At 45.6% G+C, this 26,256-nt stretch overlaps 1 protein-coding gene across 1 annotated transcript in view; it reads right to left on the bottom strand.

Moving 5' to 3' along the window:
- LOC144684073 (CUB and sushi domain-containing protein 1-like) overlaps positions 1 to 26,256 on the bottom strand; it is a 56,061-nt gene that overhangs the window by 20,588 nt on the left and 9,217 nt on the right. Inside the window, exons 7-20 of the mRNA XM_078547788.1 lie at positions 26,060 to 26,133; positions 22,939 to 23,035; positions 22,248 to 22,321; positions 20,701 to 20,797; positions 20,226 to 20,299; positions 18,674 to 18,770; positions 17,312 to 17,385; positions 13,246 to 13,342; positions 12,536 to 12,609; positions 7,860 to 7,956; positions 7,165 to 7,238; positions 5,480 to 5,576; positions 3,932 to 4,005; positions 281 to 377 (exon numbers count right to left, since the gene is read on the bottom strand). Of these exons, the coding sequence (XP_078403914.1) occupies positions 281 to 377; positions 3,932 to 4,005; positions 5,480 to 5,576; positions 7,165 to 7,238; positions 7,860 to 7,956; positions 12,536 to 12,609; positions 13,246 to 13,342; positions 17,312 to 17,385; positions 18,674 to 18,770; positions 20,226 to 20,299; positions 20,701 to 20,797; positions 22,248 to 22,321; positions 22,939 to 23,035; positions 26,060 to 26,133 (1,197 nt within the window). The remainder of the gene's footprint in view (positions 1 to 280; positions 378 to 3,931; positions 4,006 to 5,479; positions 5,577 to 7,164; positions 7,239 to 7,859; positions 7,957 to 12,535; positions 12,610 to 13,245; positions 13,343 to 17,311; positions 17,386 to 18,673; positions 18,771 to 20,225; positions 20,300 to 20,700; positions 20,798 to 22,247; positions 22,322 to 22,938; positions 23,036 to 26,059; positions 26,134 to 26,256) is intronic.

Here is a 26,256-nt window from a genome sequence, read left to right as displayed (position 1 = left end):
CTAGTCATGATGCCTGCCACGAATGGGAGCAGAAAATCCCGATCAACGTTTCGATCTTTGCATTAATATTCCCATCACAGTACAAACATCCCTCATCTTGATCATACTAAAGGTGTGTTTTAAAATTTGCCAGTTCAACACAAAACTGGAAGCTTCACTCAGAGCTCACATGGAGATCTGTTATCAGAAATATGAAGCATGAGAGATGGTCATCCAAGGTTGTCTTAATCACACTATGTTGTACCAAAATTATTCAGTAACTTATGCATTGAATACTCACCCAATATCACAATAAAAAGTGACTTTATTTACAACATTTGGATCTGATGCCTTGTAATTTCCATTCAGAATCTCCCCAGGGTGGCCACAATTTATCGCTACACAGAAAATAAAATATGAGAGAAGTTAGAAACTTTACAAAACTCCAAGAGATTCTTCATTGCCATCCACAGATATTTAACATGAAGATGATATGATACTACACAATTGCCCGGAATATCAAGTTACTCTAAATCTGGAATTCATTTTTCAAAATTATGGCAACGCAAATGCAAGACTTCCTCTCAACTGCAATACCTCACAGCAACAGGTCTCCGTCTTCATCAGCACTATGCACTGACCTGCATCAGTCTTCACCAGCAAACCAAAATCAACGTCAGATATCCATCTACTCATTAAATGGCAAGAGACCAGGAGCCGTGAATAATCAAAGGTCTTTAGGTGTCCATGTACCCCAAGTCACTGAAAACTCATGCACAGGTATAAAATATAACCAAAATGGTTAATGGAATGATGTGCTTTATTTCAAGGGTGTTCAAGGAAGTGTCTTCAAAGTTTCCTATCCATTTCACCACTTCCATTGCATTACCTGCTCTACCTCAGCACCACCACCAACATCTTTCCCCATGGTTTTTGTCACCTCTTCAATGTTTATTACATTCTGTCAGCAAATTAATGCAACAGTTTATTTTGTGCTGCACTAACAGAACTAATCGGGTAGGGCACAGCTATACGGATGGATATTCGCCACTGAAGCAGGAAACAGGAGTCGGGTGTGTTTTTGGATCAGGAACCCACTTTTGTGAAAAACTGATTAAAGTTCAGGTTTTGGCATGGGGAAGCCCCTACTTAATATAGAGTCAGGTTTCCTGTCCATTGACAGCCAGCAGTGTTGGGCACAGTGCATGGGAGTCATTCAGACTCCCATGGTAGCCATCACTGAGGCTGCTGGTTGTGCTGGGGCTGCAGGTTATCCTGGTAAACAGAACCAGATGAGATATAGCCAAGGATACTAAAAGAAGCAATGGTGGAAATTGCAGAGGCACTGACTGTAATTTTCCAATCCTCCTTAGATATGGCGTGGTGCCAGAGCACTGAAGAATTGTAAATTTTAAACCCTTGATCATAAAAGGGTGTAAGGATAAGCCCAGCAACTACATGCCAGTCCTTTTAACCTTGGTGGTGGTGAAGATTTTAGAAATAATAATTTGGAACAAAATTAATAGTCACTTGAACAAATGTAGGTTAATTAAGGAAAGCCAGCATGGATTTGTTAAGGGCATGTTTGATGAGTCACAAAAGGGGTAGATGAGGGCAATATGGTTGATGTGGTGTATATGCACTTCCAAAAAGCATTTGATGAAGTGCTGCACAACAGACTTGTGAGCAAAATTAGAGCTCATGAAATAAAAGGGACAGTGCATACATGGATAAAAAATTGGCTAAGTGACAGAAAAGAGAGTAATGGTGAATGGTTGTTTTTTGGACTGAAGCAAGGTTTATGGTGGCATTCTCCAGGGGTTGTGCTTAGAACCCCTGCTCTTCCTGATATATATTAGTGACCTTGGCTTTGCTGTACAAGGCACAATTTCAAAATTTGCAGATGACACGAAACTTGGAAGCATTGTGAACTGAGAGGAAGTGTTAAACTTCAAAAGGACATAGTGCTGAAGACTTGTGCTCCAGAACTTGCCGTGCCCCTAGCCACGCTGTTCCAGTACAGCCACAATACTGGCATCTACCAGCTTTGTGGAAAATTGCCCAGGTATGGCCTGTACACAAAAAACAGGGCAAATCCAACCCGGCCAATTACCGTCGATCATCAGTAAAGTAATGGAAAGGATCATCAACAGTGCTATTAAGCGGCACTTGCTTAGCAATAACCTGCTCACTGATGTCTAGTTTGGGTTCCACCAGGGCCACTCAGCTCCTGATCTCATTACAGCCTTGGGTCAAACATGGACAAAAGAACTGAACTCCCGAGGTGAGGTGAGAGTGACTGCCCTTGACATCAAGGTAGCATTTGACCGAGTGTGGCATCAAGGAGCCCCAGCAAAACTGGAGTCAATGGAAATCAGGGGGAAAACTCTCCAGTGGTTGGAGCCGTACCTAGCACAAATGAAGGTGGTTATGGTTGTTGGAGGTCAGTCATCTCAGCTCCAGGACATCACTGCAGGAGTTCCCCAGGGTAGCGTCCTCGGCCCAACCATCTTCAGCTACTTCATCAATGACCTTCCTTCCATCAGAAGGTCAGAAGTAGGGATGTTCGCTTATTATTGCACAATGTTCAGCACCATTCACAACTCCTCAGATACTGAAGCAGTCCATGTCCAAATGCAGCAAGACCTGGACAATATCCAGGCTTGGGCTGACAAATAGCAAGTAACATTTGCACCACAGAAGTACCAGGCAATGATAATCTTCAACAAGAGAGAATCTAACCATCGCCCCTTGACATTCATTGGCATTACCATCTGAATTCTCCAATATCAACATCCTGGGGGCCAACATTGACCAGAAACTGAATTGGACTAACCATATAAATAGTGGTTACAAGAGCAGGTCAGAGGCTAGGAATCCTGCAATGAGTAACACACCTCCTGGCTCTTCAAAGCCTGTCCACCATCTACAAGTCAGGAGTGTGATGGAATACACCCCACTTGCCTGTATGAGTGCAGCTCCCACAACACTGATGAAGCTTGACACTGTCTAGGACAAAGCAGCCTGCTTGATTGGCATCACATCCACAAACATTCACTCCCTCCACCAATGATGCACAGTAGCAGCAGTGTGTACCATTTACAAGATGCACTGCAGGAATTCACCAAGGCTCTTTAGACAGCACCTTCCAAACCCATGACCGCTACCATCTAGAAGGGCAAGGGCAACAGATATATGGGAACACCACCACCTGGAAGTTCCCCTCCAAGTCACTCATCATCCTGACTTGGAAATATATCATCATTCCTTCACTGTCACTGGGTCAAAATCCTGGAACTCCCTCCCTAACACCACATGGACTGCAACCGTTCAAAAAGGCAGCTCACCACCACCTTCTGGGGCAACTAGGGATAGGCAATAAATGCCCTTCTATGTCCCAGGATGTGGTTGCTCACATCTGCAAGCTTCTCCAATACAAACTGCAGCCACAAGGACACTGGAGGTGTAGAGCAGAGCTCCTGGTCTGCAATGAATGAATGTGTGTCCAGGTGCCCTTTAAAAATGGCAGCAGTACCTTTGACCCATGAGGTAATGGCAGGGCAGGTGACTTTCTGCCTGTCCAACCACGAAATTTGCTCAGATCCTCGGGCATACATAATTAATGTGCTGAAAAGCGGAAGATTGCAGGTGTTCACCTGGCCACCGCCAAGCGAGAATCATGCCGACTTTTCCACCCGCCACCGCACTTAGTCTTCAGAATAAAAAATTTCACCCTACGTTCCTTTAATATGCAATGGTGAATCAAACCATTGAACAACTATTTCCTCCCTTTCAAAAAAGACAGAACTCTAAGCTAGAAGATGTTAAAATACTGTAGGGAATAAAACTTGCATGTATACCAACACTACATGACAATTCTTTGAAAGTGGTTCAATCATTTGGCTTAGACAAGCAAAACAGTCACTTTACAAAACAGGGCAAGATCACTTACGTTCACAGGATGGAACTTCACCATCCCATCCCTCAGATGTACATTGCAGATAATCTCTACCCACCATTTTGTATCTAGAAAAAAAAAACTGCTTGTTATCAGTGAACCAAAGGTTAATTGGAAAGCTGATACAGTTTGCTGATCAGGTAAGAATTCTAAAGTCCAGAGAGGGAAAATCTATTAAACTCTCAATAAACTGTATTAAAGAAAATCAAACAACCAATAAATCAAACATTTACCCAAATTATACTCCATCTGCCCACTCTCTTAACCTATCTATATCCCATGCAAAAGTCTATGTCCCTTTGCAAAACTAAGTTAGCAGAATCATGAATGAACCAAATGCAATGGGTGGAATTTTAAACTGGGGTGTGCTGTACCCGACAGAGTAAATGGCACTGTGTACCACTTCCACTCTCTCACCTTTTCCCATCTCCCAGGTGATTCTAAATAAAAATCAAAGTGCCAGCGGTGTGTATGAGAAACACATGCGATTCTACAGTGGGGTTAGCTTTCCAATGGTAAAACAGCTGATAATGCTGCAGTGGTGAGCTATGAAAGAGCCTCCTGGACATAAAGGGAGGCTCTGCATCACACCCAAACTTTGATGCCAAAGGCCAATGATTCCTCCCCCAGATGGCTGCATTCTGACCAGCCTCCCCTTCTGGTGCTGCATGCTGCTGGCATTGCAGTCTCTGTTGTTGACTGGCAAGACCCCACCTTTGCCGCATCCTCTCCTCCTTTTCCCGAGGTTGCAGGAATTCTGGGTGAATGAGACCCATAGGTATTCCAGCAATAAGTGGGGATGTTCACTAATGATTACACAATGTTCAATATCATTCGCAACTCCTCAGAAACTGAAGCAGTCCATATCCATATAGAGCAACACAGGTTTGGTCTCATAAGTAGAAAATAACATTTTGCCACACAAGTTGCCAAGCAATACCATTTCCTACCAGCGAGAATCTAACCAGCTCCCCTTGACATTCAATGGCATTGCCATCACTTAGCCCCCACTATCAACATCCTGGGAGTTATCCATTATCATTGACCAGAAACTGAACTGGACCAGCCATCTAAAAACTGTGGCTACAAGAGCAGGTCAGAGATTGGGAATTCTGTGGTGAGCAACTCATCTCCCCAAACTTTGTCCACCATCTACAAGGCACAAGTCAAGAGTGTGATGCCATACTCTCCACTTGATTGGATGAGTGCAATTCCAAAAATACCCAAGGAGCTTGACAGAATCCAGGACAAAACAACCTGCTTGATTAGCATCCAATGCACCAACTTAAACATTCAGTCCTTCCACCACCAATGCTCAGTGCAACACTATGCACCAAATACAAGATGCACTGTCAAGCCTCCTACGATAGCACCTTCCCATCTTGCGACTTCTCCCACCTAGAAGGACAAGGGCAGTAGATGCATGGGAACCCCACCACCTGGCCTTACTAATGACGCTAACATCCCATGAAAGAATAAAAGAAAACATTAAAATAATATGGTCCTTCACCAAAATTATTCATTTATATATTGAATACTCACCCAATGTTACAATAAAAAGTAACATTATTTCCAACTGTCTTATTTGGTGCGTTATGATATCCATTCAGAATCTCTCCAGGGTTACCACAAGTTATGGCTACACAGAAAATTAAATAAGCCAGAAAAGTTAAAAAATCCCAAAATCTCCAACAGTTTTGTGCATTGTTATTCACAGATATTTAAAATGAAGATGAATAGCCACAACAAAACTTGCCCATGATGTCAAGTTATCGTAACTTTGGAATTCATCTTTCAAAATTATGGCAACACAAATGCAAGACTTTCTCTAAATCTGCAATACCTCAAAACAACAGGTCTCTCTCTGTCATCAGCAGCACGATGCATTTATTGGCATCAATCTTTGCCAGCAATCCAAACGCATGGGTGCAATTTATTGCTCACAGAGGTGGGCCTGTCTACAGATTAGAGGCAGCCATGTAGTACCCCACTGACCCAATTAACGCCATGCAGGCACGGCTGGTCGGAGTCGGGGGTCTGCATCATCCTTGGGGGAATCTTCCCCTCCGAGAGCTGCCAGCTAATCAGAGGCCATCAGCTCTTCAGTACAGGCAGCGCCATTGGTTAATGCAATAATGTCTATTATTTCAAGGGCGTTGAAAATCAAAACTGATGAAGTTACTTTGAAGTCTCTTATCCATTTCAAAGCTCATTTATTTTGGCTTCCATAGCATTATCTGCTTTACCTCAGCACTACCCTCACTGAAATCTTCCACCATGTTTTTCTCGCCTCGTCAATATCTATTACCTTCACTCAAGTCTAAATTAATGCAACCATTTCCTATTGGCTGCACCAACACAGGGAATTCAGTGAGGCACAGTCAAAGTAGGATCTTTATATGAGAATAGAATAGGAAGAGTAGGGAGTATGGATCATTAACATCGATTGCACTTTTCCTTTACTTTCCACTTCCGCCCCCTGGATCTCCCATGGACCAGACTACCGCTGCCTGTCAACTTAAGTTCCCCAAAACTAGCACCTCTCAAACTTTCCATCAGCAACCTAAACTCGGCTCCTTGCTCAAACACTACATTGGTGCCAAGACTAAAGTCTTCTGGAGGGAGCAGGATTGAATTGATGAATGGCCATTTCTCATTTCACACATTGGCCTGGATGGGGTGGGGTGGGTACAGGGCATGTGATAGCATGGTTTGGCATAGATGGGTCAAGGGTAGTGTGTGGGGGGATGGAGAGGAATGGGTGCTGAGGGCTGGAGGGATGTTTTATTGTTTTTTGCAAAAGTTGACAAATGGCAGAGCACAGAGGCAGGCCTACCATCCAGCTTGCCTCAGAACTTGGCAGCCTCCACACTTGATTTGAAGGCAGCAGGCCTAGATCCCATTTCACCCCACTCCCCCCAGAATGAAAATTCCAACGTCCGGGCCACTTTTTCCCAGATCGCGTTCAGGGATGCAGGAATTATCCCCACTCTGTGTTCCCAACCCCAGAGCGAAACCCAGTGACGTGCAATGTTGAAATCAAAACATTGAGTGACTGTTTACTCCCATTTCAAAAAGTCAGAATTGCAAGTCGGAAGATGTCAAAGTATGGAAGGGAGGAAAACGTGGGTGAAAACCAACCATATACAACAATTCATTGCTGGTGGCTCAATCGTTTGGTAAAGACAAGTAAGTCAGTTACATTACAAAACAGAAATAAAACTCACGTTCACAGGATGGAACCTCGCCATCCCATCCCTCAGCTGTACATTGCTGATAATCTCTACCCACCATTTTGTATCTAGGAAAAGAGAAGCAAACCACCTGTATCAGTAACATTAAAGTTAATTGGAAAAGTGTTAGTGTGTTGAGAAGGTTATAGTTCTGAAGGTCCATAGAGAAATAAATTTATCAAAATAGCAATAAACTTTAAAAAATAGAAAAGATGGGACTAGGTTAGCAGAAGAATGAAGGAATTAAATATAATTGCATTGTTGTAAAAAACAATCCTGGTGAGACCTTGTATATAAATATAGTGCGCAGGAGAAATATTGATGCATCCAACTCACTCTCGAGCTGATTTCCAATACAGTTTAAGCATTTTGAGGAACCAGCAGACACAGATGACCAGTGTTGTTCTCAGATTGTGGGTCTAGGGATCATTGACACATTCAGCATTTCCATCTTTGCATTAATATTTCAACTTAAGCGTTAACATATCTCACCTTAATCAGTACAAGGGTTTTTTTTTAAAAATTGTCAGTTGAACGCTAAATTGGAAGCCTCATTCAGAGCTCAAGTGGAGTGCTGTTATCAGAAATGTCAAGCACAAGAGATAGCTATCTGAAATTACCTTAATCATCAACATTAAAATATAGCCCTTCACCAAAATTATTTAGTAATTTATATGCTTGATACTCACCCAATGACACAATAAAAAGTAACTTTATTTCCAACCGTTTTATTTGTTGCGGTATAATATCCATTCGGAATCTCCCCAGGGTTACCACAGGTAATTGCTGCACAGAAAATAAAATAAGAAAAGATAGGATTATTACAAAACTCCAAAATCTCCAACAGTTTCTTAGTTGCAATATGAAGATGAATAGCCACAACCAAAGCGTAAACAATATCAAGTTACCATACGTTTGGAGTTCATTTTTCAAAACTATGGCAACACAAATGTAAGATTTTCTCTCAATCCTCAATAGCTCACATGTCTGGCTGGGATTTTCGGCCTCGTCGTGGTGGAACCCGCCGCGGGAGGTTCGGCGGCCCATCCAAAAATCCATCGACTTTCAGCGGGACCAGATGACCCCGGCAGTGGGCAGGGCTGGGAAATCCCGCCCTCTGTCTTCAACAGGGCTATGCATTGACCTGCATCAATCTTCACCAGCAATCCAAAATCATGTCAGGTATCCATCTACTTACTAAATGGTGAGAGACCAAAAGACATGGGGGAGCAAAGCCATTTAGGGGAAGAATTTTCTCCCCGTTGGGCAGGCTGTTCGGGAGCGGGCGCGGGCGGGCCATTTCACGTGGGCAGGCCAATTAAGGCCCAGTGTGAAGCGCAGCTCCCGAGGAGAGCAGAAGTGGGCGGGCAGCGGCAGGAGTGCAATGCCCGCCGGGTTCAATGGCGACTGATCGAATTGAGTGTTGGCAACCTTGCAAAGGCTGTTCATCATGGCCAGCAGAAGGGCTCTCCAGAGCGCTGCTGGAGAGCAGATCAGGCAGGAAGGTAGGGTAGCGGGGCAGCGTGCCCCTCAGTTTTCTGATGAATGCCTAACTGCCCTCTTGGAGGAGGTGGCAGTACGGTGGGAGGTCTTCATTCCGAAGGGCAGGAGGCAGAGGCCCCCCGCACTTGACCAAACGTGCCTGGTAGGAGGTGGCAGACATAGTCAGCTCCCATGACGTGGTGCGACGCACGTGGGTCCAGTGCCGCAAGCGATTCAACGACCTCTTGCGCTCGGGAAGGGTGACTACCATGTTGGCAGAGGTCACTTAACACAGCAGGTAGGCTTTCCCTCCAGTGCCACCCACCCCCAACTCTGAGTGCAGTTACAGCATTGAAACCTTCACGGCATGTTTCCCTCGCTGGGTGGGCCAGCAGATATTGCCCATGCCTAGTTCACCCTGAGAGGGCAGTGCTGAGATGGGTTCTGCACCCGCAGCAGGTATGACACTGACACCCAGAGTACTGTTTTGGGGGCAACCTCAAGGATCTGCACCTAGGCACGGTGCTGGAACTGCGAAACATGTCAAAATCAGGGTGCTGACATGCTGGGAGGGGAGCTTCCAGGTGGCGGGGCACCAATCCATCACTGCCCTTGGCATTCTACATGCTTGTGCCTCCTTGCTTTGCAAGGTTAGGCCATGTGGTGCCAAATGTGACAGAGGCAGCATGTGGGCAAGGGGGGGTCAGCCCTGGCTTCTTTGTGTGAGTGTGCAGCAGCTGTGGGGTGATGAATCGCTGGAGACCTGCAATGTCCCACTCAGGTTGGGATAGCAGGGATGTGAAGGGAATCCAGGTACAGGGTGGACTAATCAACGCTCCTCTCTCCTTTTCAGGAGAAGATTGCACATAATGCCGCCGAGCGGATGCGGACTGGCAGCGGCCAGGCCCAGGTGGCCATTGTCACCAGATACGAGCAGGAGGCGATGGAACTGGAGAGGCACCATGCGCCTAGGTCCACCGGTAGCGGTGAAGCTGGAGTGCCACGGGGAGGTAAGATTGCCGAGCACGGAGGTCATAATGTGTGCCCCAGGAGCCATGGCACTGCTGAATGTTCAGTGACTGAAGCTTGCAACATGGGTTGATCCTTATGGATGGATGAGCACATACTGATCCAGGGGACAGGCATGCACATTGGCATTGCCTCCAATTTAACTAATCAAATGTCCTTGTTTTTCCTTTCAGCATCACCGGAGTAGGGCCAGGTGGAGGAGGCAGAGGGGCCACCTCTGGCACCTGAGGGCCCTGAACAATTGGACTCACCAGTTTCACACCATCTCTGCCAGGCAGGCACCAGAGCAGATAATAGCACCTTGGTGGGAATTAAATCATTGGCTAGTGTCCCGGGGCACACCGGTGAGGGCACTTCACACTCGCTTGATATGCAGGCGGAGACAGAAAGTGCCCATGGCGCCAGCAGTTGGAGGACTGCTGGGGACCAGGCACATGCTCGGTTGGTGGCTGATGATGTGAATTTGGAGTCGTCCGTGAGGCAGCAGGCACTGAAAGTGCAGCAGGCTATGCGGGAGGGTCTGGTGAGGATACATGAGGCAATGCGTAGCATGGTGCCTGTGCTGGAGGGGTCCAGGCGGAGCAACACCGAGCCTCAAGGCTGAGCGCCATGCTTCCTCCGTGGAGACAGTGGCGACTCTCGTAGAGGTTCCTCTCGGAGAACAACCTAGGCCTGCTGGGGTTGTGCTCGGACCTGCAAGCCCTCACAATGGCATTGGCCTCAGCTGGTCAGTGCCATTGTGGGAGATGGTTTGGGCACCAAGTATCCCAGCTCAGTGCCCATCCATAAATGGTGAGCAGGGAGGTCCAAAGCAACCTCATGTCGGCACAGGAGCTGCCTGTCATCTCTGTGGGCTCCTCTCGGGGCGCTCCGGATGAGGGCAGCAGCTCTTCCGCCCCTTTGCCAGTGACCGTGAGATCCGATGAGGCTGCGGTGACTGGGGAGATGCCAGCCGTGGAACAGGCCACTCCCTCCCAGGCGGGGCCACCAAAGGCTCCACGGGCCAGAGGGCGCCCACCAAGGTCATCGAGGCCAACAGGACAGCACAGTGAGCAGGCTGTCTCAGATGCCAGTGCCAGTGAGGGGGCAGCACCTAGACGTAGCACCTGGAAACATAAACTTAAGGCACCTTAGGCACACCACGAGTTTCTCACTGGTGGTTTTATGTTGCCCCGCTATTAGTTGATGACCACTCGGTGTGATGCGTAACAGCTTTGCATTTTTTTTTGGTGCTTCATTTTGTTAAATCATTAAGTTTTGATATGTGAGCATGGCTCAGGGCGATTCCCTACTTCTCCAGGTGGACGGGAAGCCATGATGTTATGAGTGACTTGTTTGACATTAAGCTTTATTGACAAGACACATAGTTAATGTTCCTACCCAGGCAGATTTTGCACTCAGGTATTGAGTATGGAGCCTGCAGCCCCGGCTTGTGTTGGTAATCCATCTGTGGTGTGTTAGCTGAAGGTTCATTGGATTAAAGACCCCCAGGTGTCCCTGCCTCCCTGGAGGATGCATGGGTCAGCGTCTACCCCCTCAGCATGCTCATCCTCAGACTCACTACTTGACTCGTCATGTGCATCCGGAGCAACTGTGTCTACACCTTCTTCCTCCACTGCGCACCCCTTTCCAGATTGTAGAGGGCGCAGCATTCAACCATTATCAGCAACACACGATCTGGGGGGTATTGGAGTGCGTCCCCGAACGGTCCAGGCATCAGAAGCGCATCTTGAGAAGACCAATGGTTCTTTTTACTACCACCCTTGTGGACCCATGGCTCCTATTGTACCGCTGCTCAGCCTCTGTTCTTGGATGGCGGAAGGGCATCATGAGCCACCTTTTGATAGCCCTTGTCACCCAGCAGCCATCCATCCAGCCGGGCTGGAGCACTGAAGAGCCTCGGCACCTGGGAGTGTCTGAGAATGTAAGTGTCATGGGAGCTGCCTGGGTACCTTGCACAGACTTGTAGAATCAGCATCCTGTGATCACACACTATCTGCATCTTCATGGAGTGGAATCCCTTCCTGTTGACGAAGGCACCGGGCTCACCCGCTGGGACCTTGATGGCTACATGTGTGCTGTCAATTTTACCCTGGACGCGGTGGAAGCCAGCAATCGCTGCGAAGCCTCTGGCTCGCTCTGTCTGGCTGGCCTCGTCCCAGCAGTAGTGGATGAAGGTCAATGCACGCCTGAACAGAGCATCTGTCACCTGCTTGACACAAGTGTGGACAGCTGATTGGGAGACACCACAAAGATCACCTACCGACCCCTGGAAAGAGCCAGAGGCACAGAAGTTGAGAGCAGCCGTGACCTTCAACGCCACTGGCATGGGGTGCTTACCCACACAGTTGGCGCAGATCTCAGGGCCTATCATCTGACAAATTGAGGTCATTGTCTCCCTTGAGAGATGGAGTCTCCTTTGGCACTGCACCTCAGACATATTAAGGTAGCTGCTTCGCCGCCTGCATACCCTGGCAACAGGATAGTGGCATCTTCTGCAGCCCCTTCCACTTTGGACTTGCTGTTGGCCCTGCACCCCTTGTGCCTGCGCCTCTCCTCCCAAAGGCAGCTCCCCTGGTGGCTGAATGTGGACTCCTGGCCTCCTCCCTCTTCTGGCCCTCTCTTCCTCCTCAGAGGAGGTGCCTCCAGTGGAAGCACAACTCCCATTCCCAGGCTAAGGGAAGGCTCCCTGAAACCAGCAAGGCCCCAGAAATGACATGACCTGAAGGCTTTTATTGTCGGAAGAAATCTTGGATTGGATCAACATTGATCCACTTCCATTGAATTGTTCGTCATCATTTTTCATTCATACATCAAGTTAATCACTTTACAAAACAGGGAATCAAAAACTTACGTTCACAGGATGGAACCTCGCCATCCCAACCCTCAGTTGTACATTGCCGATAATCCCTGCCGACAACATAGTATCTAGAAAAAGAAACGCAAGCCACCTGTTATCAGAGTCAGGAAGGTTGATTGGAAAAGTGTTCCAGTTTGCTGACCAGGTAGGAATTCCAAGGTTCGTAGAGCAAAAATCTATTAAACTAGCAAAAAACGGTGGTTAAAAAGTAACAATCATGGAACTAGGTTAGCAGAACAATGAACTAGGAATCAAATACTGTTCATTGCTGCTTAGATATAAAAGTGCAGGTCAGACCTCATATAAAATACAGAGCAGAGGCTCAAAAGTGGAGTATTGGTGCATAAAGTTCACTTTCGAGCTGACTTTTAATATAATTTAAGCACGGTAAAGAACCAGCAGATATGGACGTCCTGTGTTGATTCAGCAAATGGACCTGGTTATTGACAACATATTTAACATTTCCATCTTTACATTAATATTCTTATTTCAGTATTAACATCCCTCACCTTGATCAGTAGAAAGATTGTGTTTTAAATTGCCAGTTAAACATGAAAATGGAAAACTCACTCAGAGCTCACACCAGAGCTTTCATCAGAAATGTGATGACTGAGTGTGGTCATCAGAAATGATCTTCCTCACAACATTAAAATAATATAGTCCCTCACCAAAATGATGCAGTGATTTATATACAGACTACTCACCCAATCTCACAATAAAAGGTAACTTTATTTCCAACTGTCCAATCTGGTGCCTTATAATATCCATTCAGGATTGCCCCAGGGTTACCACAGGTTATTGCTAAACAGAAAATAAAACAAGAAAAGGTAGAAATGATACAAGAACTCAAAATCTCCAACAGTTGTTTCATTGCCAATCACAGATGTTGAACAAGGATATGAAATGCTACTACGCAATTGCCCAGAATATGAGGTTACCCTAAATTTGGAATTCATTTTTCAGAACTATGGCATTATAAATGCAGGGTTTTCTCTAAATCCACAATACCTCATAGCAACTGATCTCTGTATTTAATAGCATCAATCTTCACCAGCAATCAAAATATATTGGCGGGATTATTTAGAGCCTGCTACTGGGGAAATCCCCCACCCCGCAGCGGTTGGAGAAGCTTTGTGAACCTCACGTCATTCCTGCGAGGAAGGCCCGATGTGCTTTACTTAACCGGCCAGCATCGGGCCTTCCATATAACAAGCATCCAGGGGCTAGAAATCCTGCCTGACATCTGCCAGCCATCAGAGGCTGGCACCTCTCCATTGCTGGCCAGCCAACAAGACCTCTGCCTGTTGCTGGTAATACACTGAGGCCCAGCCCGAGGATCTCTTCTGAATCCCTCGACACAGGCAACTGGGGCGAGATTCGAGCCATGGGGAAGGTGTACGGAGGGGAGTGCAGAGAGGTTGGTGAAAAGGGCAGGATATGGGTTTCAGCAGCCCCCTAACCAATGCTGGGTCCCCCGATCAGGCAGAGTGCTGGACAACAAGAGAGAGCAGGAAAACCAGTGTTTGCTGGAAGGCCTTCAGGAAGCACAGGAGAAACAGACAACACCCCTTAAATCCATGAGCCACCTCTAAATTCTGCTGGGTTCAGGGATGATTGCTCTCAAGTGGACCATTAATGAACCTATGAGACATGGGTCTGGGGATACGGCTGTTTCCATTTCCATGACATTTCCATGACATTATCTGCTCAACTTCAACACCAACCCCACTAAAATTTTCCACTATGTTTTCGTCATGTCATAAGTATCTATTACTTTCACTCAAGGTTGGTCAGCAAATTAATGCAGTGATTTCCAAGGGGCTGCATCAACACAACTAAGTCAGTCGGGCACAGACACAGACCTAGTGAATGTACTCTGGGTGGGGACTTCAATATGCATCACCAAGAGTGGCTTGGTAGCACCACTACTGACCGAGCTGACCGAGTCCTAAAGGACATAGCTGCTACACTGGGTCTGCGGCAGGTGGTGAGGGAACCAACAAGAGGGAAAAACATATTTGACCTCATCCTCACCACCCTGCCAGCCGCAAATGCATCTGTCCATGACAGTATCGGTAGCAGTGACCACCGCACAGTCGTTGTGGAGCCGAAGTCTCGCTTTAACATTGAGGATACCCTCCATCGCATTACATGGCACTACCACCGTGATAAAGGGGATAGATTTGGAACAGATCTAGCAACTCAAGTATGGGCATCCATGAGGCATTGTGGGCCATCAGCAGCAACAGAATTGTACTCGAGCACAATCTGTATCCGCATGGCCCAGCATATCCTCCACACTGCCATTACCATCAAACCAGGGTATCAACCCTGGTTCAATGAAAAGTGCAGGAGGGCATGCCGGGATCAGCACCAGGCATACCTAAGAATGAGGTGTCAACCTGGTGAAGCTATAATACAGGACTACTTGTGTGCCAAACAGCATAAGCAGCAAGTGATAGAGCTAAGCGATCCCACAACCAACAGATCAGATCTAAGCACTGTAGCCCTGTCACATCCAGTCGTGAAAGGTGATGGACAATTAAACAACTCACTGGAGGAGGAGGCTCCACAAATATCCCCATCCTCAATGATGGAGGAGCCCAGCACATCAGTGCAAAAGATAAAGCTGAAGCATTCACAACAATCTTCAGCCAAAAGTGTTGAGTTGATGATCCATCTTGCCTCCTCCGAAGGTCCCTACCATCACAGCTGCCAGTCATCAGCCAATTCAATGTCAAGAAATGGCTGAAGGCACTGGATACTGAAAAGGCTATGGACCCTGACAATATTCCAGCAATAGTACTGAAATCTTGTGCTCCAGAACTTGCCGCGCCCCTAGCCAAGCTGTTCCAGTACAGCTACAACACTGGCATCTACCTGCCTATATGGAAAATTGCCCAGGCATGTCCTGTGCACAAAAAAGCAGGACAAATCCAACCCGGCCATCCGTCTACTCTTGATCATCAGTAAAGTAATGGAAAGGGTCATCATCCGTGCTATCAAGCTGCACTTGCTTAGCAATAACCTGCTCACTGACGCCCAGTTTGGGTTCCACCAGGGCCATTCAGCTTCTGATCTCATTCCAGCCTTGGTTCAAATGTGGACAAAAGAGCTGAACCCCAGAGGTGAGGTGAGAGTGACTGCCCTTGATATCAAGACTGCATTTGACCAAGTGAGGCATGAAGGAGCCCTAGCAAAACTGGGGTCAATGGAAATCAGGGGTAAAGATCTCCACTCGTTGGAGTCACACCTAGCACAAGGGAAGATGGTTGTGGTTGTTGGAGGTCAGTCATTCCAGCTGCAGGACATCACCGCAGGATAGTGTCCTCAGCCCAACCATCTTTAACTGCTTCATCAATGACCTTCCTTTCATCGTGTCAGAAGTGAGGATGTTCGCTGATGATTGCACAATGTTCAGCACCATTTGCAACTCCTCAGGTACTGAAGCAGTCTACGTCCAAATTTAGGAGGACCTGGACAATATCCAGGCTTGGGCTGACAAGTGGCAAGTAACATTCATGCCACACAAGTGCTAGGCAATGACCATCTCCAGCAAGAGAGAATCTAATCATTGCCTCTTGATGTTCAATGGCATTACCATTACTGAATCCCCCACTATTCTTGCGGTTACCATTGATCAGAAACTGAACTGGACTAATCATATAAATACTGTGGCTACAAGAGCAGGTCAGAGGCTAGGGATCGTGTGACGAATAACTCACCTCCTGACTCCCCAAAGCCTGTCCACCATCTACAAGGCACAAGTCAGGAGTGTGATGGAATACTCCCCACTTGCCTGGATGAGTACAGCTCCCACAACACTCAAGAAGGTTGACACTATCCAGGACAAAGCAGCCCACTTGATTGGCACCACATTCACAGTAGCAGCAATGTGTGCCATCTACAAGATGCACTGCAGGAATTCACCAAGGCTCCTTTGTTAGCACCTTCCCAACACACGATCACTACCACCTAGAAGGACAAAGGCAGCAGATAGATGGGAACACCATCACTTGGAAGCTCCCCTCCAAGTCACTCACCATCCTGCCTTGGAAATATATCGCCGTTCCTTCACTGTCGCTGGGTCTAAATCTTGGAAATCCCTTCCTAGCAGCACAGTGGTGTACCTACATCACATGGACTGCAGCAGTTCAAGAAGGCAGCTCACCACCACCTTGTCAAGGGCAACTAGGGATGGGCAATAAATGTTGGCCCAGCCAGCGAAGCCCTCATCCCATGAATGAATTAAAAAAAAAATTTGATCTTAAAATAAAAATGGAAGAGAAGGAAGTATGAGCATGATTTAAGTATAGATAATTAACATTGATGTTTTATTTCCTTTACTTTCCACATCCATCTGTTTGATCTCCCATGGCCCAAGATACCACTTGCTGCCAGCGACAACTCCACCAAAATTAGCACCTCCTAGACTTTCCATTATCCACCAAAACACGGTTCCTTGCTCCAACACTACCATTTGCACTAGGGCAGAAAATTGAATTCTTCTGGAAGGAACAGGGTTGATTTGTGAACGGTCATTTCTCATTTCGCACATTGTGTTCCTTAAATATAGAGTGTTGAAACAAAGCAATGAGGATTTTTTTGGCCCATAAAAAACAGAACTCCACATTCGAGGATATCAAAATAATGTAGGGAGGGAAACTTGGATGTGAACCAACACTACTTGACAATTGATTCAAAGTGGCTCAATCATTTGGTACGGAAGAGCAAGACAGTCAACTTACAAAACAGGGAAACATCACTTACGTTCACAGGATGGAACCTCACCATCCCATCCCTCAGCTGTACATTGCTGATAATCCCTGCCCACCATTTTGTATCTAGGAAAAGAAAATCAAGCCACCTGTATCAGTATATGAACGTTAATTGGGAAACTGCTATAGCTGGCTGACCAGGTAAGAAATTATGGTCCATAGAGGAAAAATCTACTAAACTATCAACAAAAACTGTTAAATATAGTCAATCGTGGGACTCGGTTAGCAGAAAAATGAGTTGGAATCAAAATAGAATTGTAGTTTTGCTAACAAAAAAAATTGCTGGTCAGACTCCATGGCTAGAAATTTACATTGCATGGGCAGGCACCGGCCTGACCTGAACAGTCATAAAATCGCGTGAGATGACTTCGGGCAAATGATATTTTGCTTGGCGGTTGCACGCAAAAGTCGGAAGAACGCCTGATGACAATTAAACGGGCAATTAAACTCATTAATGGTCCGATTGAAAGAGATTTTTTGTGGCCCATCCAACCTTACAGTTGGCAGATGGGCCAATTGTCCAGGCGGGTTTTACATTTTTGATGAGACCTCATCCAAGGGCGGGATGAAATCTCCGTAATGATTTAAAATAAAAAGAAATGCCTGGGGATTGTTTTTTTTTTAATGAGGTCTGCTTTCAAGTGCTTGACTGTGGACATTTTTTTGCAGCATTTTTGGGCTTCCTTTTATTACTTGGAGGTTTGCAGCTCCCTGGGGCATTTGTCTGCCTTCAGGGAGCTCACTGGAAGCGCTCACCCACGGTGACGTCGGCACCCACCCTCTTCCCGCCCCCAAAGGCAGCGCTGAGCCTTTCTCTGGGCGTGTTTCATGCTGGACGGCCATTAATTGGCCAGCCAGTGTGAAAATCTGGGCCAGGGGCTGATTGCAGGCGCTAGTGCATTTCGCGTCCGCTTCCTGCTGATCACACGTGCCCGACAAACGAAACATTCAGGCCCATATAAAGTACAATGTACATGGAGGAACATTGGTGGGCCCAGCTCACCTTGGAGATAAATTACAATATAACAATTATTTCAAAGAACCAACACGAGCGGCTGGCCAGGGTTGAACTCTGTACATGAGTCAAGGCATCAGTACCACATTTAACCTATCCATCTTTCCATTAATATTCCAAACCCAGCACCAACATCCCTGACCATGATCAGTATAAAGACTTTCAGAAAAATTGCCAATTCAAAAACATAGAGGAAGCCTCACTCAGAGCTCCCATGAAGAGCCGTTATGAGCAATGTGAAGAACGAGAGACGGCCATCTCAAATTGTCTTGTGATTAAACATTGAAATTGCATATTCTTTCACCAAATTATTCAATAATTTACATGGAGAATACTCACCCAATTTCACAATAAAAGGTAACTTTATTTTCAACTGTCTGATTTGGTCCGGTATAATATCCATTTAGAATCTCCCCAGGATTACCACAGTTTAATACTACACAGAAAATAAAATAGGACAAGATAAAAATGTTACAAAACTCCAAAATCTCCAAGAGTTCTTTCACTGCAATACAACTATTTAACAAGAAGAAAATAAGCTATCAGACAATTGCAGAGAATATCAAGTAATGTAACTTTGGAATTCCATTTTCAAAATTTCCAAAATGGTTAATGGAATGTAGTCCTATACTGCAAGGGAGTTAGAATTTGCCCAGTATTGAGTCGCTGGTCACATAAAACCAACTTCGTTGGGCAGGACATGTCCTTTGTAAGTCTGATACCAGACTCTTGAAGCAACTATTCTACTCGGAACTCTGTCGTGGCAGAAAATTCCCAGGAGGACTACAGAAACACTTTAGGCGTGGCCTCAAAGCATCCCTGAAGAAGTCAAACACACCCTCTGATTTATGGGAGTCCCTGGCATGTAACCAACCAAAATGGAGCCGGTTCATTCAGGAAGACACTGCAGGCAATTGAAAGACTTCATTTGGAACACGCAGAGGCCAAGTTGAGGCATCAGGGGGAGTGCACAAAACTTGCAACAACTCATTTACCCGACCCTCCAAGCACCACCTGCCCCACATGTGGCAGAGTCTGCAGACTGTGCATTGGACTTTTCAGCCATCTTAGAACCCATTGAACCAGAGAGGAAGTGAGTCATCCTCGATCCTGAGGGATGGTTAAGAAGAAGGTCTTAGAACACAGAAGTGAGTGAGTGACTTCCAAATCTTTTATCCATCTAAAGACCACTTATTTCTGCTTCCAAAGCATTATCTGCTCTACATCAGCACCACTAACAATAAAATCTTTCTCCATGTTTTTGTCACCTCCTCTAAACCTATTATTTTCCCTCAAACTTGATCAGCAAATTTCTGCAACATGGGCTGCACTAACACAACTAATTCAGCAGGGCACAGATACAGATGTTGTTGGAGCATTAAATGAGAATGGAAAAGGAAGAGAAGGGAGTATGAGTATGATTTAATTATGGATCATTAATACCACAAGCAATTTTCAGTTACCTGTCACTTTCACATCCTAGATTTCCCATAGCCAAATTTACAATTTCCTGTCAGTTGGAACTCCACTGAAGTTAGCACCTCCGAAACTGCCCATCACCCAACAAAACTCAGCTCCTTGTTTTAACACTAACGTTTGCAGATGGGCTGAAGATTGAAGTTTTCCCTAATGAACAGGGTTGATTTGATGGATGACAATTTCTCATTTCACAAATTATTTTCCTTAACTATGCAAAGTTGAATCAAAGCATTGAATAACTCTTTCAACCCCCATTCCATAAAGACAGAACTCCAAGCAAGAGGATGTCGAAATGCTGCACGGAGGAAAACGAATCCGAATCAAATCTCCAGGACAATACACTGAAAGTGGCACTATCATTTTACAAAGAAGGTAGGCTGGTCACTTTACAAAAGAGGGAGATTTAACTTACGTTCACAGGATGGAACCTCGCCATCCCATCCCTCAGCTGTACATTCCCGATAGTCTCTACCCAGCATTCTGTACCTAGAAAAAGAAAAACAAGCCACCATCAGTCACCTAAAGGCTAATCAGAGAAGTCAGTGTGTTGACCAGGTAAGAATTCTAAGATACATAGAGGAAAAAGCTATTCAACTATCCAAAATGTTTGATTAAAAAATAAAACAATCAAAAATTAGACAGTTTCCCAAATTATACTCCACCTGCCAAATTCTTTCCCAGTCACTTCAGCTATCTATATCCCTTTGCAAAACTAAGTTAGCAGAACAATGAAGGAATCAGGGTCACTTAGAGCTCACATGGGGAGCTGTTATCAGAAATATGAAGAATGAGAAATGCGCAGTCATCTAAAATTGTCTTAATCACAACATTAAAATAATCTAGTCCTTCACAAAGAGTCTTCAGTAATTTATATACTGAATACTCACCCAATATCACAATAGAAAGTAACTTTATTTCCAACTGTTTTATTTGGTGCGGTATAATATCCATTCAGAATCACTCCAGGGTTACCACAGGTTATTGCTGTACAGGAAATAAAATGAGAAAGGATAGAAATGTGACAAAATTCCAAATTCTCCAAGAATTTTTTTGGATTGCAATTTACATTACTTAACATGAAGATGAATTGCCACAAAATAATTTCCCACAATATCACATTAACCCAACTTTGGAATTCATTTTTCAAAATTATGACAACACATCTACAGTTCCCTCTGTCTTCAATTGCACTCTGTATTGGCCTGCAGCAATTTTCACCTACTTAGTAAATGGTGAGAGACTAGGAGGCACAGGGGAGCAGGGGGATTTGGGTTTCCATGTAAGCAAGTCATTGAAAACTAGTGCAAAAGTACCAAATACAATCAAAATGCTTATATAAGTATTGCCTGTTATCAATAATTCTGATCCATCTCGAAAACCATGTATTTATGCTTCCCTCCCATTATCGACTCTACCTCAGCACCCCCACTACTAAAATCTTGCACCATGTTTTTGTCACCTCATCAATATCTATTACTTTCACTCAAGTGTAAATTAAACTAATGTAAACTAAATTATTCGCTGCACTAACACAATGAATTCAGTGAAGCACAGGCAAAGTCTTTTCTTTATACAAGAATGGAAGAGGAAGAGAAGGAATTATGGATCATGGATCATTAACTTCGATTGCACTTTCTGTCACTTTCCACTTACTCCTCCTCAATCTCCCACGGAGCAAACAATTGCTGACTGTCTGCTCCAACTCCCCAAAACTAGCACCTCCCAAACTTCTCGTCGTCCATCAAAACTCGACTCCTTGCTCCAACTCTACTATTGGTACTAAGGTAGTAGATTAAAGTCTTCTGTAGGGAGCAGGATTGATTTGATGAATGTTTATTTCTTATTTCACACAGTGGCCTGGATGAGGTGGGTAGGGGGTGTGTGGGTACAGGTCATGAGGTGGCATGGACAGGGCAAGGGTAGTGTGTGGGGAGATAAGGGGGCTGAGTGGTGAGGGCTGGAGGGATGTCTTTTGTTTAATTGTTTTTTTCAAACTTGAACAAAGTGCCACAGAGGCAGGTGATCTGCCCAGCCCAGCCCGCTCCTGTACCTGCTAGCATCTGCAATTGTTCAGGGTATGGTGGGCCTGAACCCCATTTCACCCCGAGTCCCCTGGAATGAAAATTCCAACTTCTGGGCCACTTTTTCCCAGGTTGGCTTGGCAGAGGCTGCCATAGTCCCGCTTCAGCATTCTCGACCCATGAGCACAGAGCCAAGCTATTGTTTATGTTTCATATAGAATGCTGAATCAAAGCATTGAGTAATTGTTTATTCCCATTCCAAGAAGTTGGAATTCCAAGCTAGGAGATGTTCAATTACCACAGGGAAGAAAACTTGGGTGTGAGCCAACACTACGTGACAATTCATTGCTGGTGGCTCAATCATTTGATAGAGACAAGTCGGTCACATTACAAAACAGGGAAATATAACTTACGTTCACAGGACGGAACCTCGCCATCCCATCCCTCAGCTGTACATTGTCGATAATCTCTACCCACCATTTTGTATCTAGACAAAGAGAAGCAAACCACTTGTATTAGTAACCTGAACATTAATTGGAAAAGTGTTTGTGTGCTGACCAGATTAGAATTATAAAAATCCATAGAGAAATAAATCTGTCAAAATAACAATGAACTTTGAAAAATAGAAAAGATCGGATGAGCTTAGGAGGCTAGCAATCAAATACAGCTGCGTTTTTGCAAAGAAATAATCCTGGTAAGACCCTTTATAAAGTACAGTGTTCTGGAGAAATATTGATGCATCCAGCTCATTTTAGAGCTGATTTTCGATACAGTTTAAGCATTTTGAGGAACCAGCAGTCACTGACAATCAGTGTTGATCTCTGATTGTGGGTCTAGGTATCATTAACACATTCAGCACTTCCAGCTTTGTATCAATATTCCAATGTAAGCACTAACATTTCTCACCTTGATTAGAACAAAGATTTTTTTTTAAATTGTCAGTTCAACACTAAATTGGAAGCCTCATTCAGCTCTCACGTGGAGTGCTGTTATCAGAAATGTGAAGCACAAGAGATGGCTATCTGAAATTACCTTAATCATCAACATTAAAATAATATAGTCCTTCTCCAAAATTATTTAGTAATTTATATAGTAAATACTCACCCAATGTCACAATAAAAAGTAACTTTATTTCCAACTGTCTCATTTGGTGCGGTATAATATCCATTCAGAATCTTCCCAAGGCTACCACAGGTAAACGCTACACAGAAAATAAAAAATAGCATTATTACAAAACTCCAAAATCTCCAACAGTTTCTTCATTGCAATATTTCACGTAAAGATTAATAGCCACAACCAAGTCGTCCACGATATCAAGTTTTTCAGAATTATGGCAAAACAAAAATGAGACTTTCTCTCAATCCGCAATACTTCACAATGCTGTCTTCAACAGGATTATACATTGACCTGCATCAATCCTCACCAGCCATCCAAAATCATATGGCGGAATCATTCCAAATTTGCGCTAAGTGCGGTAGCGGGCGGGTAAAACGTTAGCTGCAATAGTGGGTTTTCACGCCATATCATCCGAAACTCGCTGCATTGGTTATGCATTCCCGGGAACACACGCTGTTTCGATGGCAGGCGGGCTCTCATTCACATGCCACGCCATCATCTCGTTGCTTCATCAAGCTGGATGCTATAAGTAAAGTCTAGTTGGGTGTACACATCTCAGTGCTTCTATTCCACGACCACTCCAGGGAAGATGCCCACGAAAGGCAAAATGATTACAGCCCCCAGGTTTAGTGATTAGTCACTAACCAGGCTTGAGAGGTGGTGGCAGTGGTGGTCAGTGCCAACACTGCACACAAGACATTGGCCATCCAATGCAGATAGAGCATGAATGATCTCGTCTGTGCAGCCAGGGAATGGCAACCATCTCATCACTCTAAACTCACACACTCGAGCCCATACACATTCACTGGCATCTCACTCACTGCCAGCTCAAGGGACATCACCACCCATTCTCACACACCCTCACATGTCCATCTGGCCTCATCTCCTCTAGAGACTGCCTCCTCAGCCCTCACCATCTTGAGGCCACTTGCACAGATCATGTGCCCCCACACACACCTTGGGTTACCCTCCTTCCCCAGTACAGCTTCACCCTGCAGCCTTTTCCCTTGCCTGAGGCCACTTCTCCACCTTTGCCAAGCAAGACCTAGCCCTGCAGCCATTGAAAAGCCACCCACATATGGTTGATCTGGTAGGTAGAGACCTGCCCGTGAGCCCCCCTAAAAGTGATGTGGTGCTGTCTGTGAAGCCTGGCACTGACGACTGCGAGTGCTGACCGAAGAAAGGTAGGAAAACAAACCTTCAAGTCCCAAGCAAAGTGCAGCCCGCCAGGTGCACATCGCTTATGTGCTGTTGTGAAAAGTTCAGCGTGTTTTCCCGCTGACTTGGGCGGACGACCCAGCCGGTGGTGGTGGGGGTAACGATTCTGGCAGGCAGGCCTAATAATGGCATGCTAATGTATTACAATGAGGTTCCCTACGTCCGATGGCGGAGAACGTGGCCTGCCATCGGCGGGCTGAGCAGACGATAACGAACTGTTTTCACGCCATTGTGAAACCGGTTACACCATATTGTCTGCTCACACTACCAAACACACCCGACGCTTGTGGGCACGGAAAATCCTGGCTATAATGTCAGTTATCCACATGCTTATTAAATGGTGAGAGACCAGAAGCCATGGAAGAGCAAAGACATTTAGGTGTCCATGTACACGTACAAAATATAATTAAAATGGTTAATTAAATACAACATCCTCGGAGTGGCAATCAGCATTGGATCGCCACCTCCGTGCCTATCACGCCCGACCTTCCAACTCAGGCCAAGTGAGATCCAGGTAGCACAGCTGTCTCCGAAGCATGGTGAAGCAGTCCAGCAGAGTTGGATTGAACAAAGACACGCCGCCTTTTTTACGGCACTAGCTGCTGTAAACCAGATAAGTTTAAAAGCCCGGATATTATGGGGAAATTTCGGACATCAGGGTGGGGGGTGCCAGTATCGAAGGGGAAAGGTGGGGGAGGGTTACGGACACCAGGTGGGGGTTGGGGATGGAGGTGGTCAGACATCAGAGGGGTGGCGAAGGGGGTTGGACATCAGGGGGTAGTTGTGGCGGTGCCGATATCGGAGGGAGTTGGGGGGTGTTGGACATCAGAGTGGGGTGGGTGTGTTGGGGTGGGTGTGATCGGACATCGGTGGGATGGGGTGGGGTTGGAGCACGGGGTTTCAATTGGGGCGAGGGTGGGGGAATGTTGGAGGTCAGGGTAGATGTCCCATCAGTTCGGGCAGGGGGCTTGGGACGGCACTGGTGGTTGGGCTGGGCCGGGTCGGGTCAGGTTGGCAGTGGGGTGGGGCGGCAGGGGGAGGTGGGAAGGGATCGAGTCGGGTTGGGTCAAAGTAGCCCCATAGGGAATCGGGGGTGGGGGTTGGGAACACCGTGTTTGTGGGTGCGTAGAAAGCATCTTTACAATAGTTACCTAGAAGTTAGAAGAGGCTTTAATTCTTCTAACATTTCCTGAGTAACTAGTTGTGTAACACACCAGCACCCATCTGAAGTTTGCGAGTTAAATCACATTTTTGGATGGTTCACAGAGCAGGGAAATTGCCCAGAGGAAATTTGCACTTCTGGGCAATTTCTGTGCAAACCCTTACCTTTGAAGTTCCGAGAGGGGTTCCCCAGCGCATCTTTGGGGTACCCCCCAAATCTGACACTGGGGAGCTTGGAAGTTACGGACCAAAATCCGTTATTTCAAGGGTGTTGGAAATCAAAATTGAGGAAAGTCTCTTATCCATCACAAAGATAATTGATTTACACTTCCATAGTACTATCTGCTATACCTCAGCACCCCCGGCACTAAAATCTTCTACTATGTTCTTGTCACCTCATCAATGTCTACTTTCACTCAAGCGTAAATTAAAACAATGATTTCCTATTGGCTGCACTAACACAGCCAATTCAGTGTGGCACAGACACAGTCGGATCTGTAAACAAGAATGGATGAGGGAGAAAAGGTAGTGTGAGCATGATTTAAGTATGGACCATTCACATCGATTGCACATTTCCTTTACTTTCGATGCCCAATGCCTATGTCAAAATGCCGTAGGAATAAATCTTAGATGTGGATCAACATTATTAACGATTCATTGGAAGTGAATCAATCATTTGGCACTAAAAAGCAAGTTAATCACTTCACAAAACAGGAGAACATAAACTTACGTTCACAGGATGGAACCTCGCCATCCCAACCCTCAGCTGTACATTGCTGATAATCCCTGCCGACAATGTTGTATCTAGAAAGAGAAACACAAGCCGTGTTATCAGAGTCACAAAGGTTGATTAGAAAAGTGCTAACGTTTGCTGACCAGGTAGGAATTCTAAGGTTCATAGAGGAAAAATCTATTGAATTACCAACA

The sequence above is a fragment of the Cetorhinus maximus genome, chromosome 8 (genome assembly GCF_964194155.1).
Source record: "Cetorhinus maximus chromosome 8, sCetMax3.hap1.1, whole genome shotgun sequence".
NCBI classification, from domain to species: Eukaryota; Metazoa; Chordata; class Chondrichthyes; order Lamniformes; family Cetorhinidae; genus Cetorhinus; species Cetorhinus maximus.
This window is presented reverse-complemented; position numbering and strand designations above follow the sequence as displayed.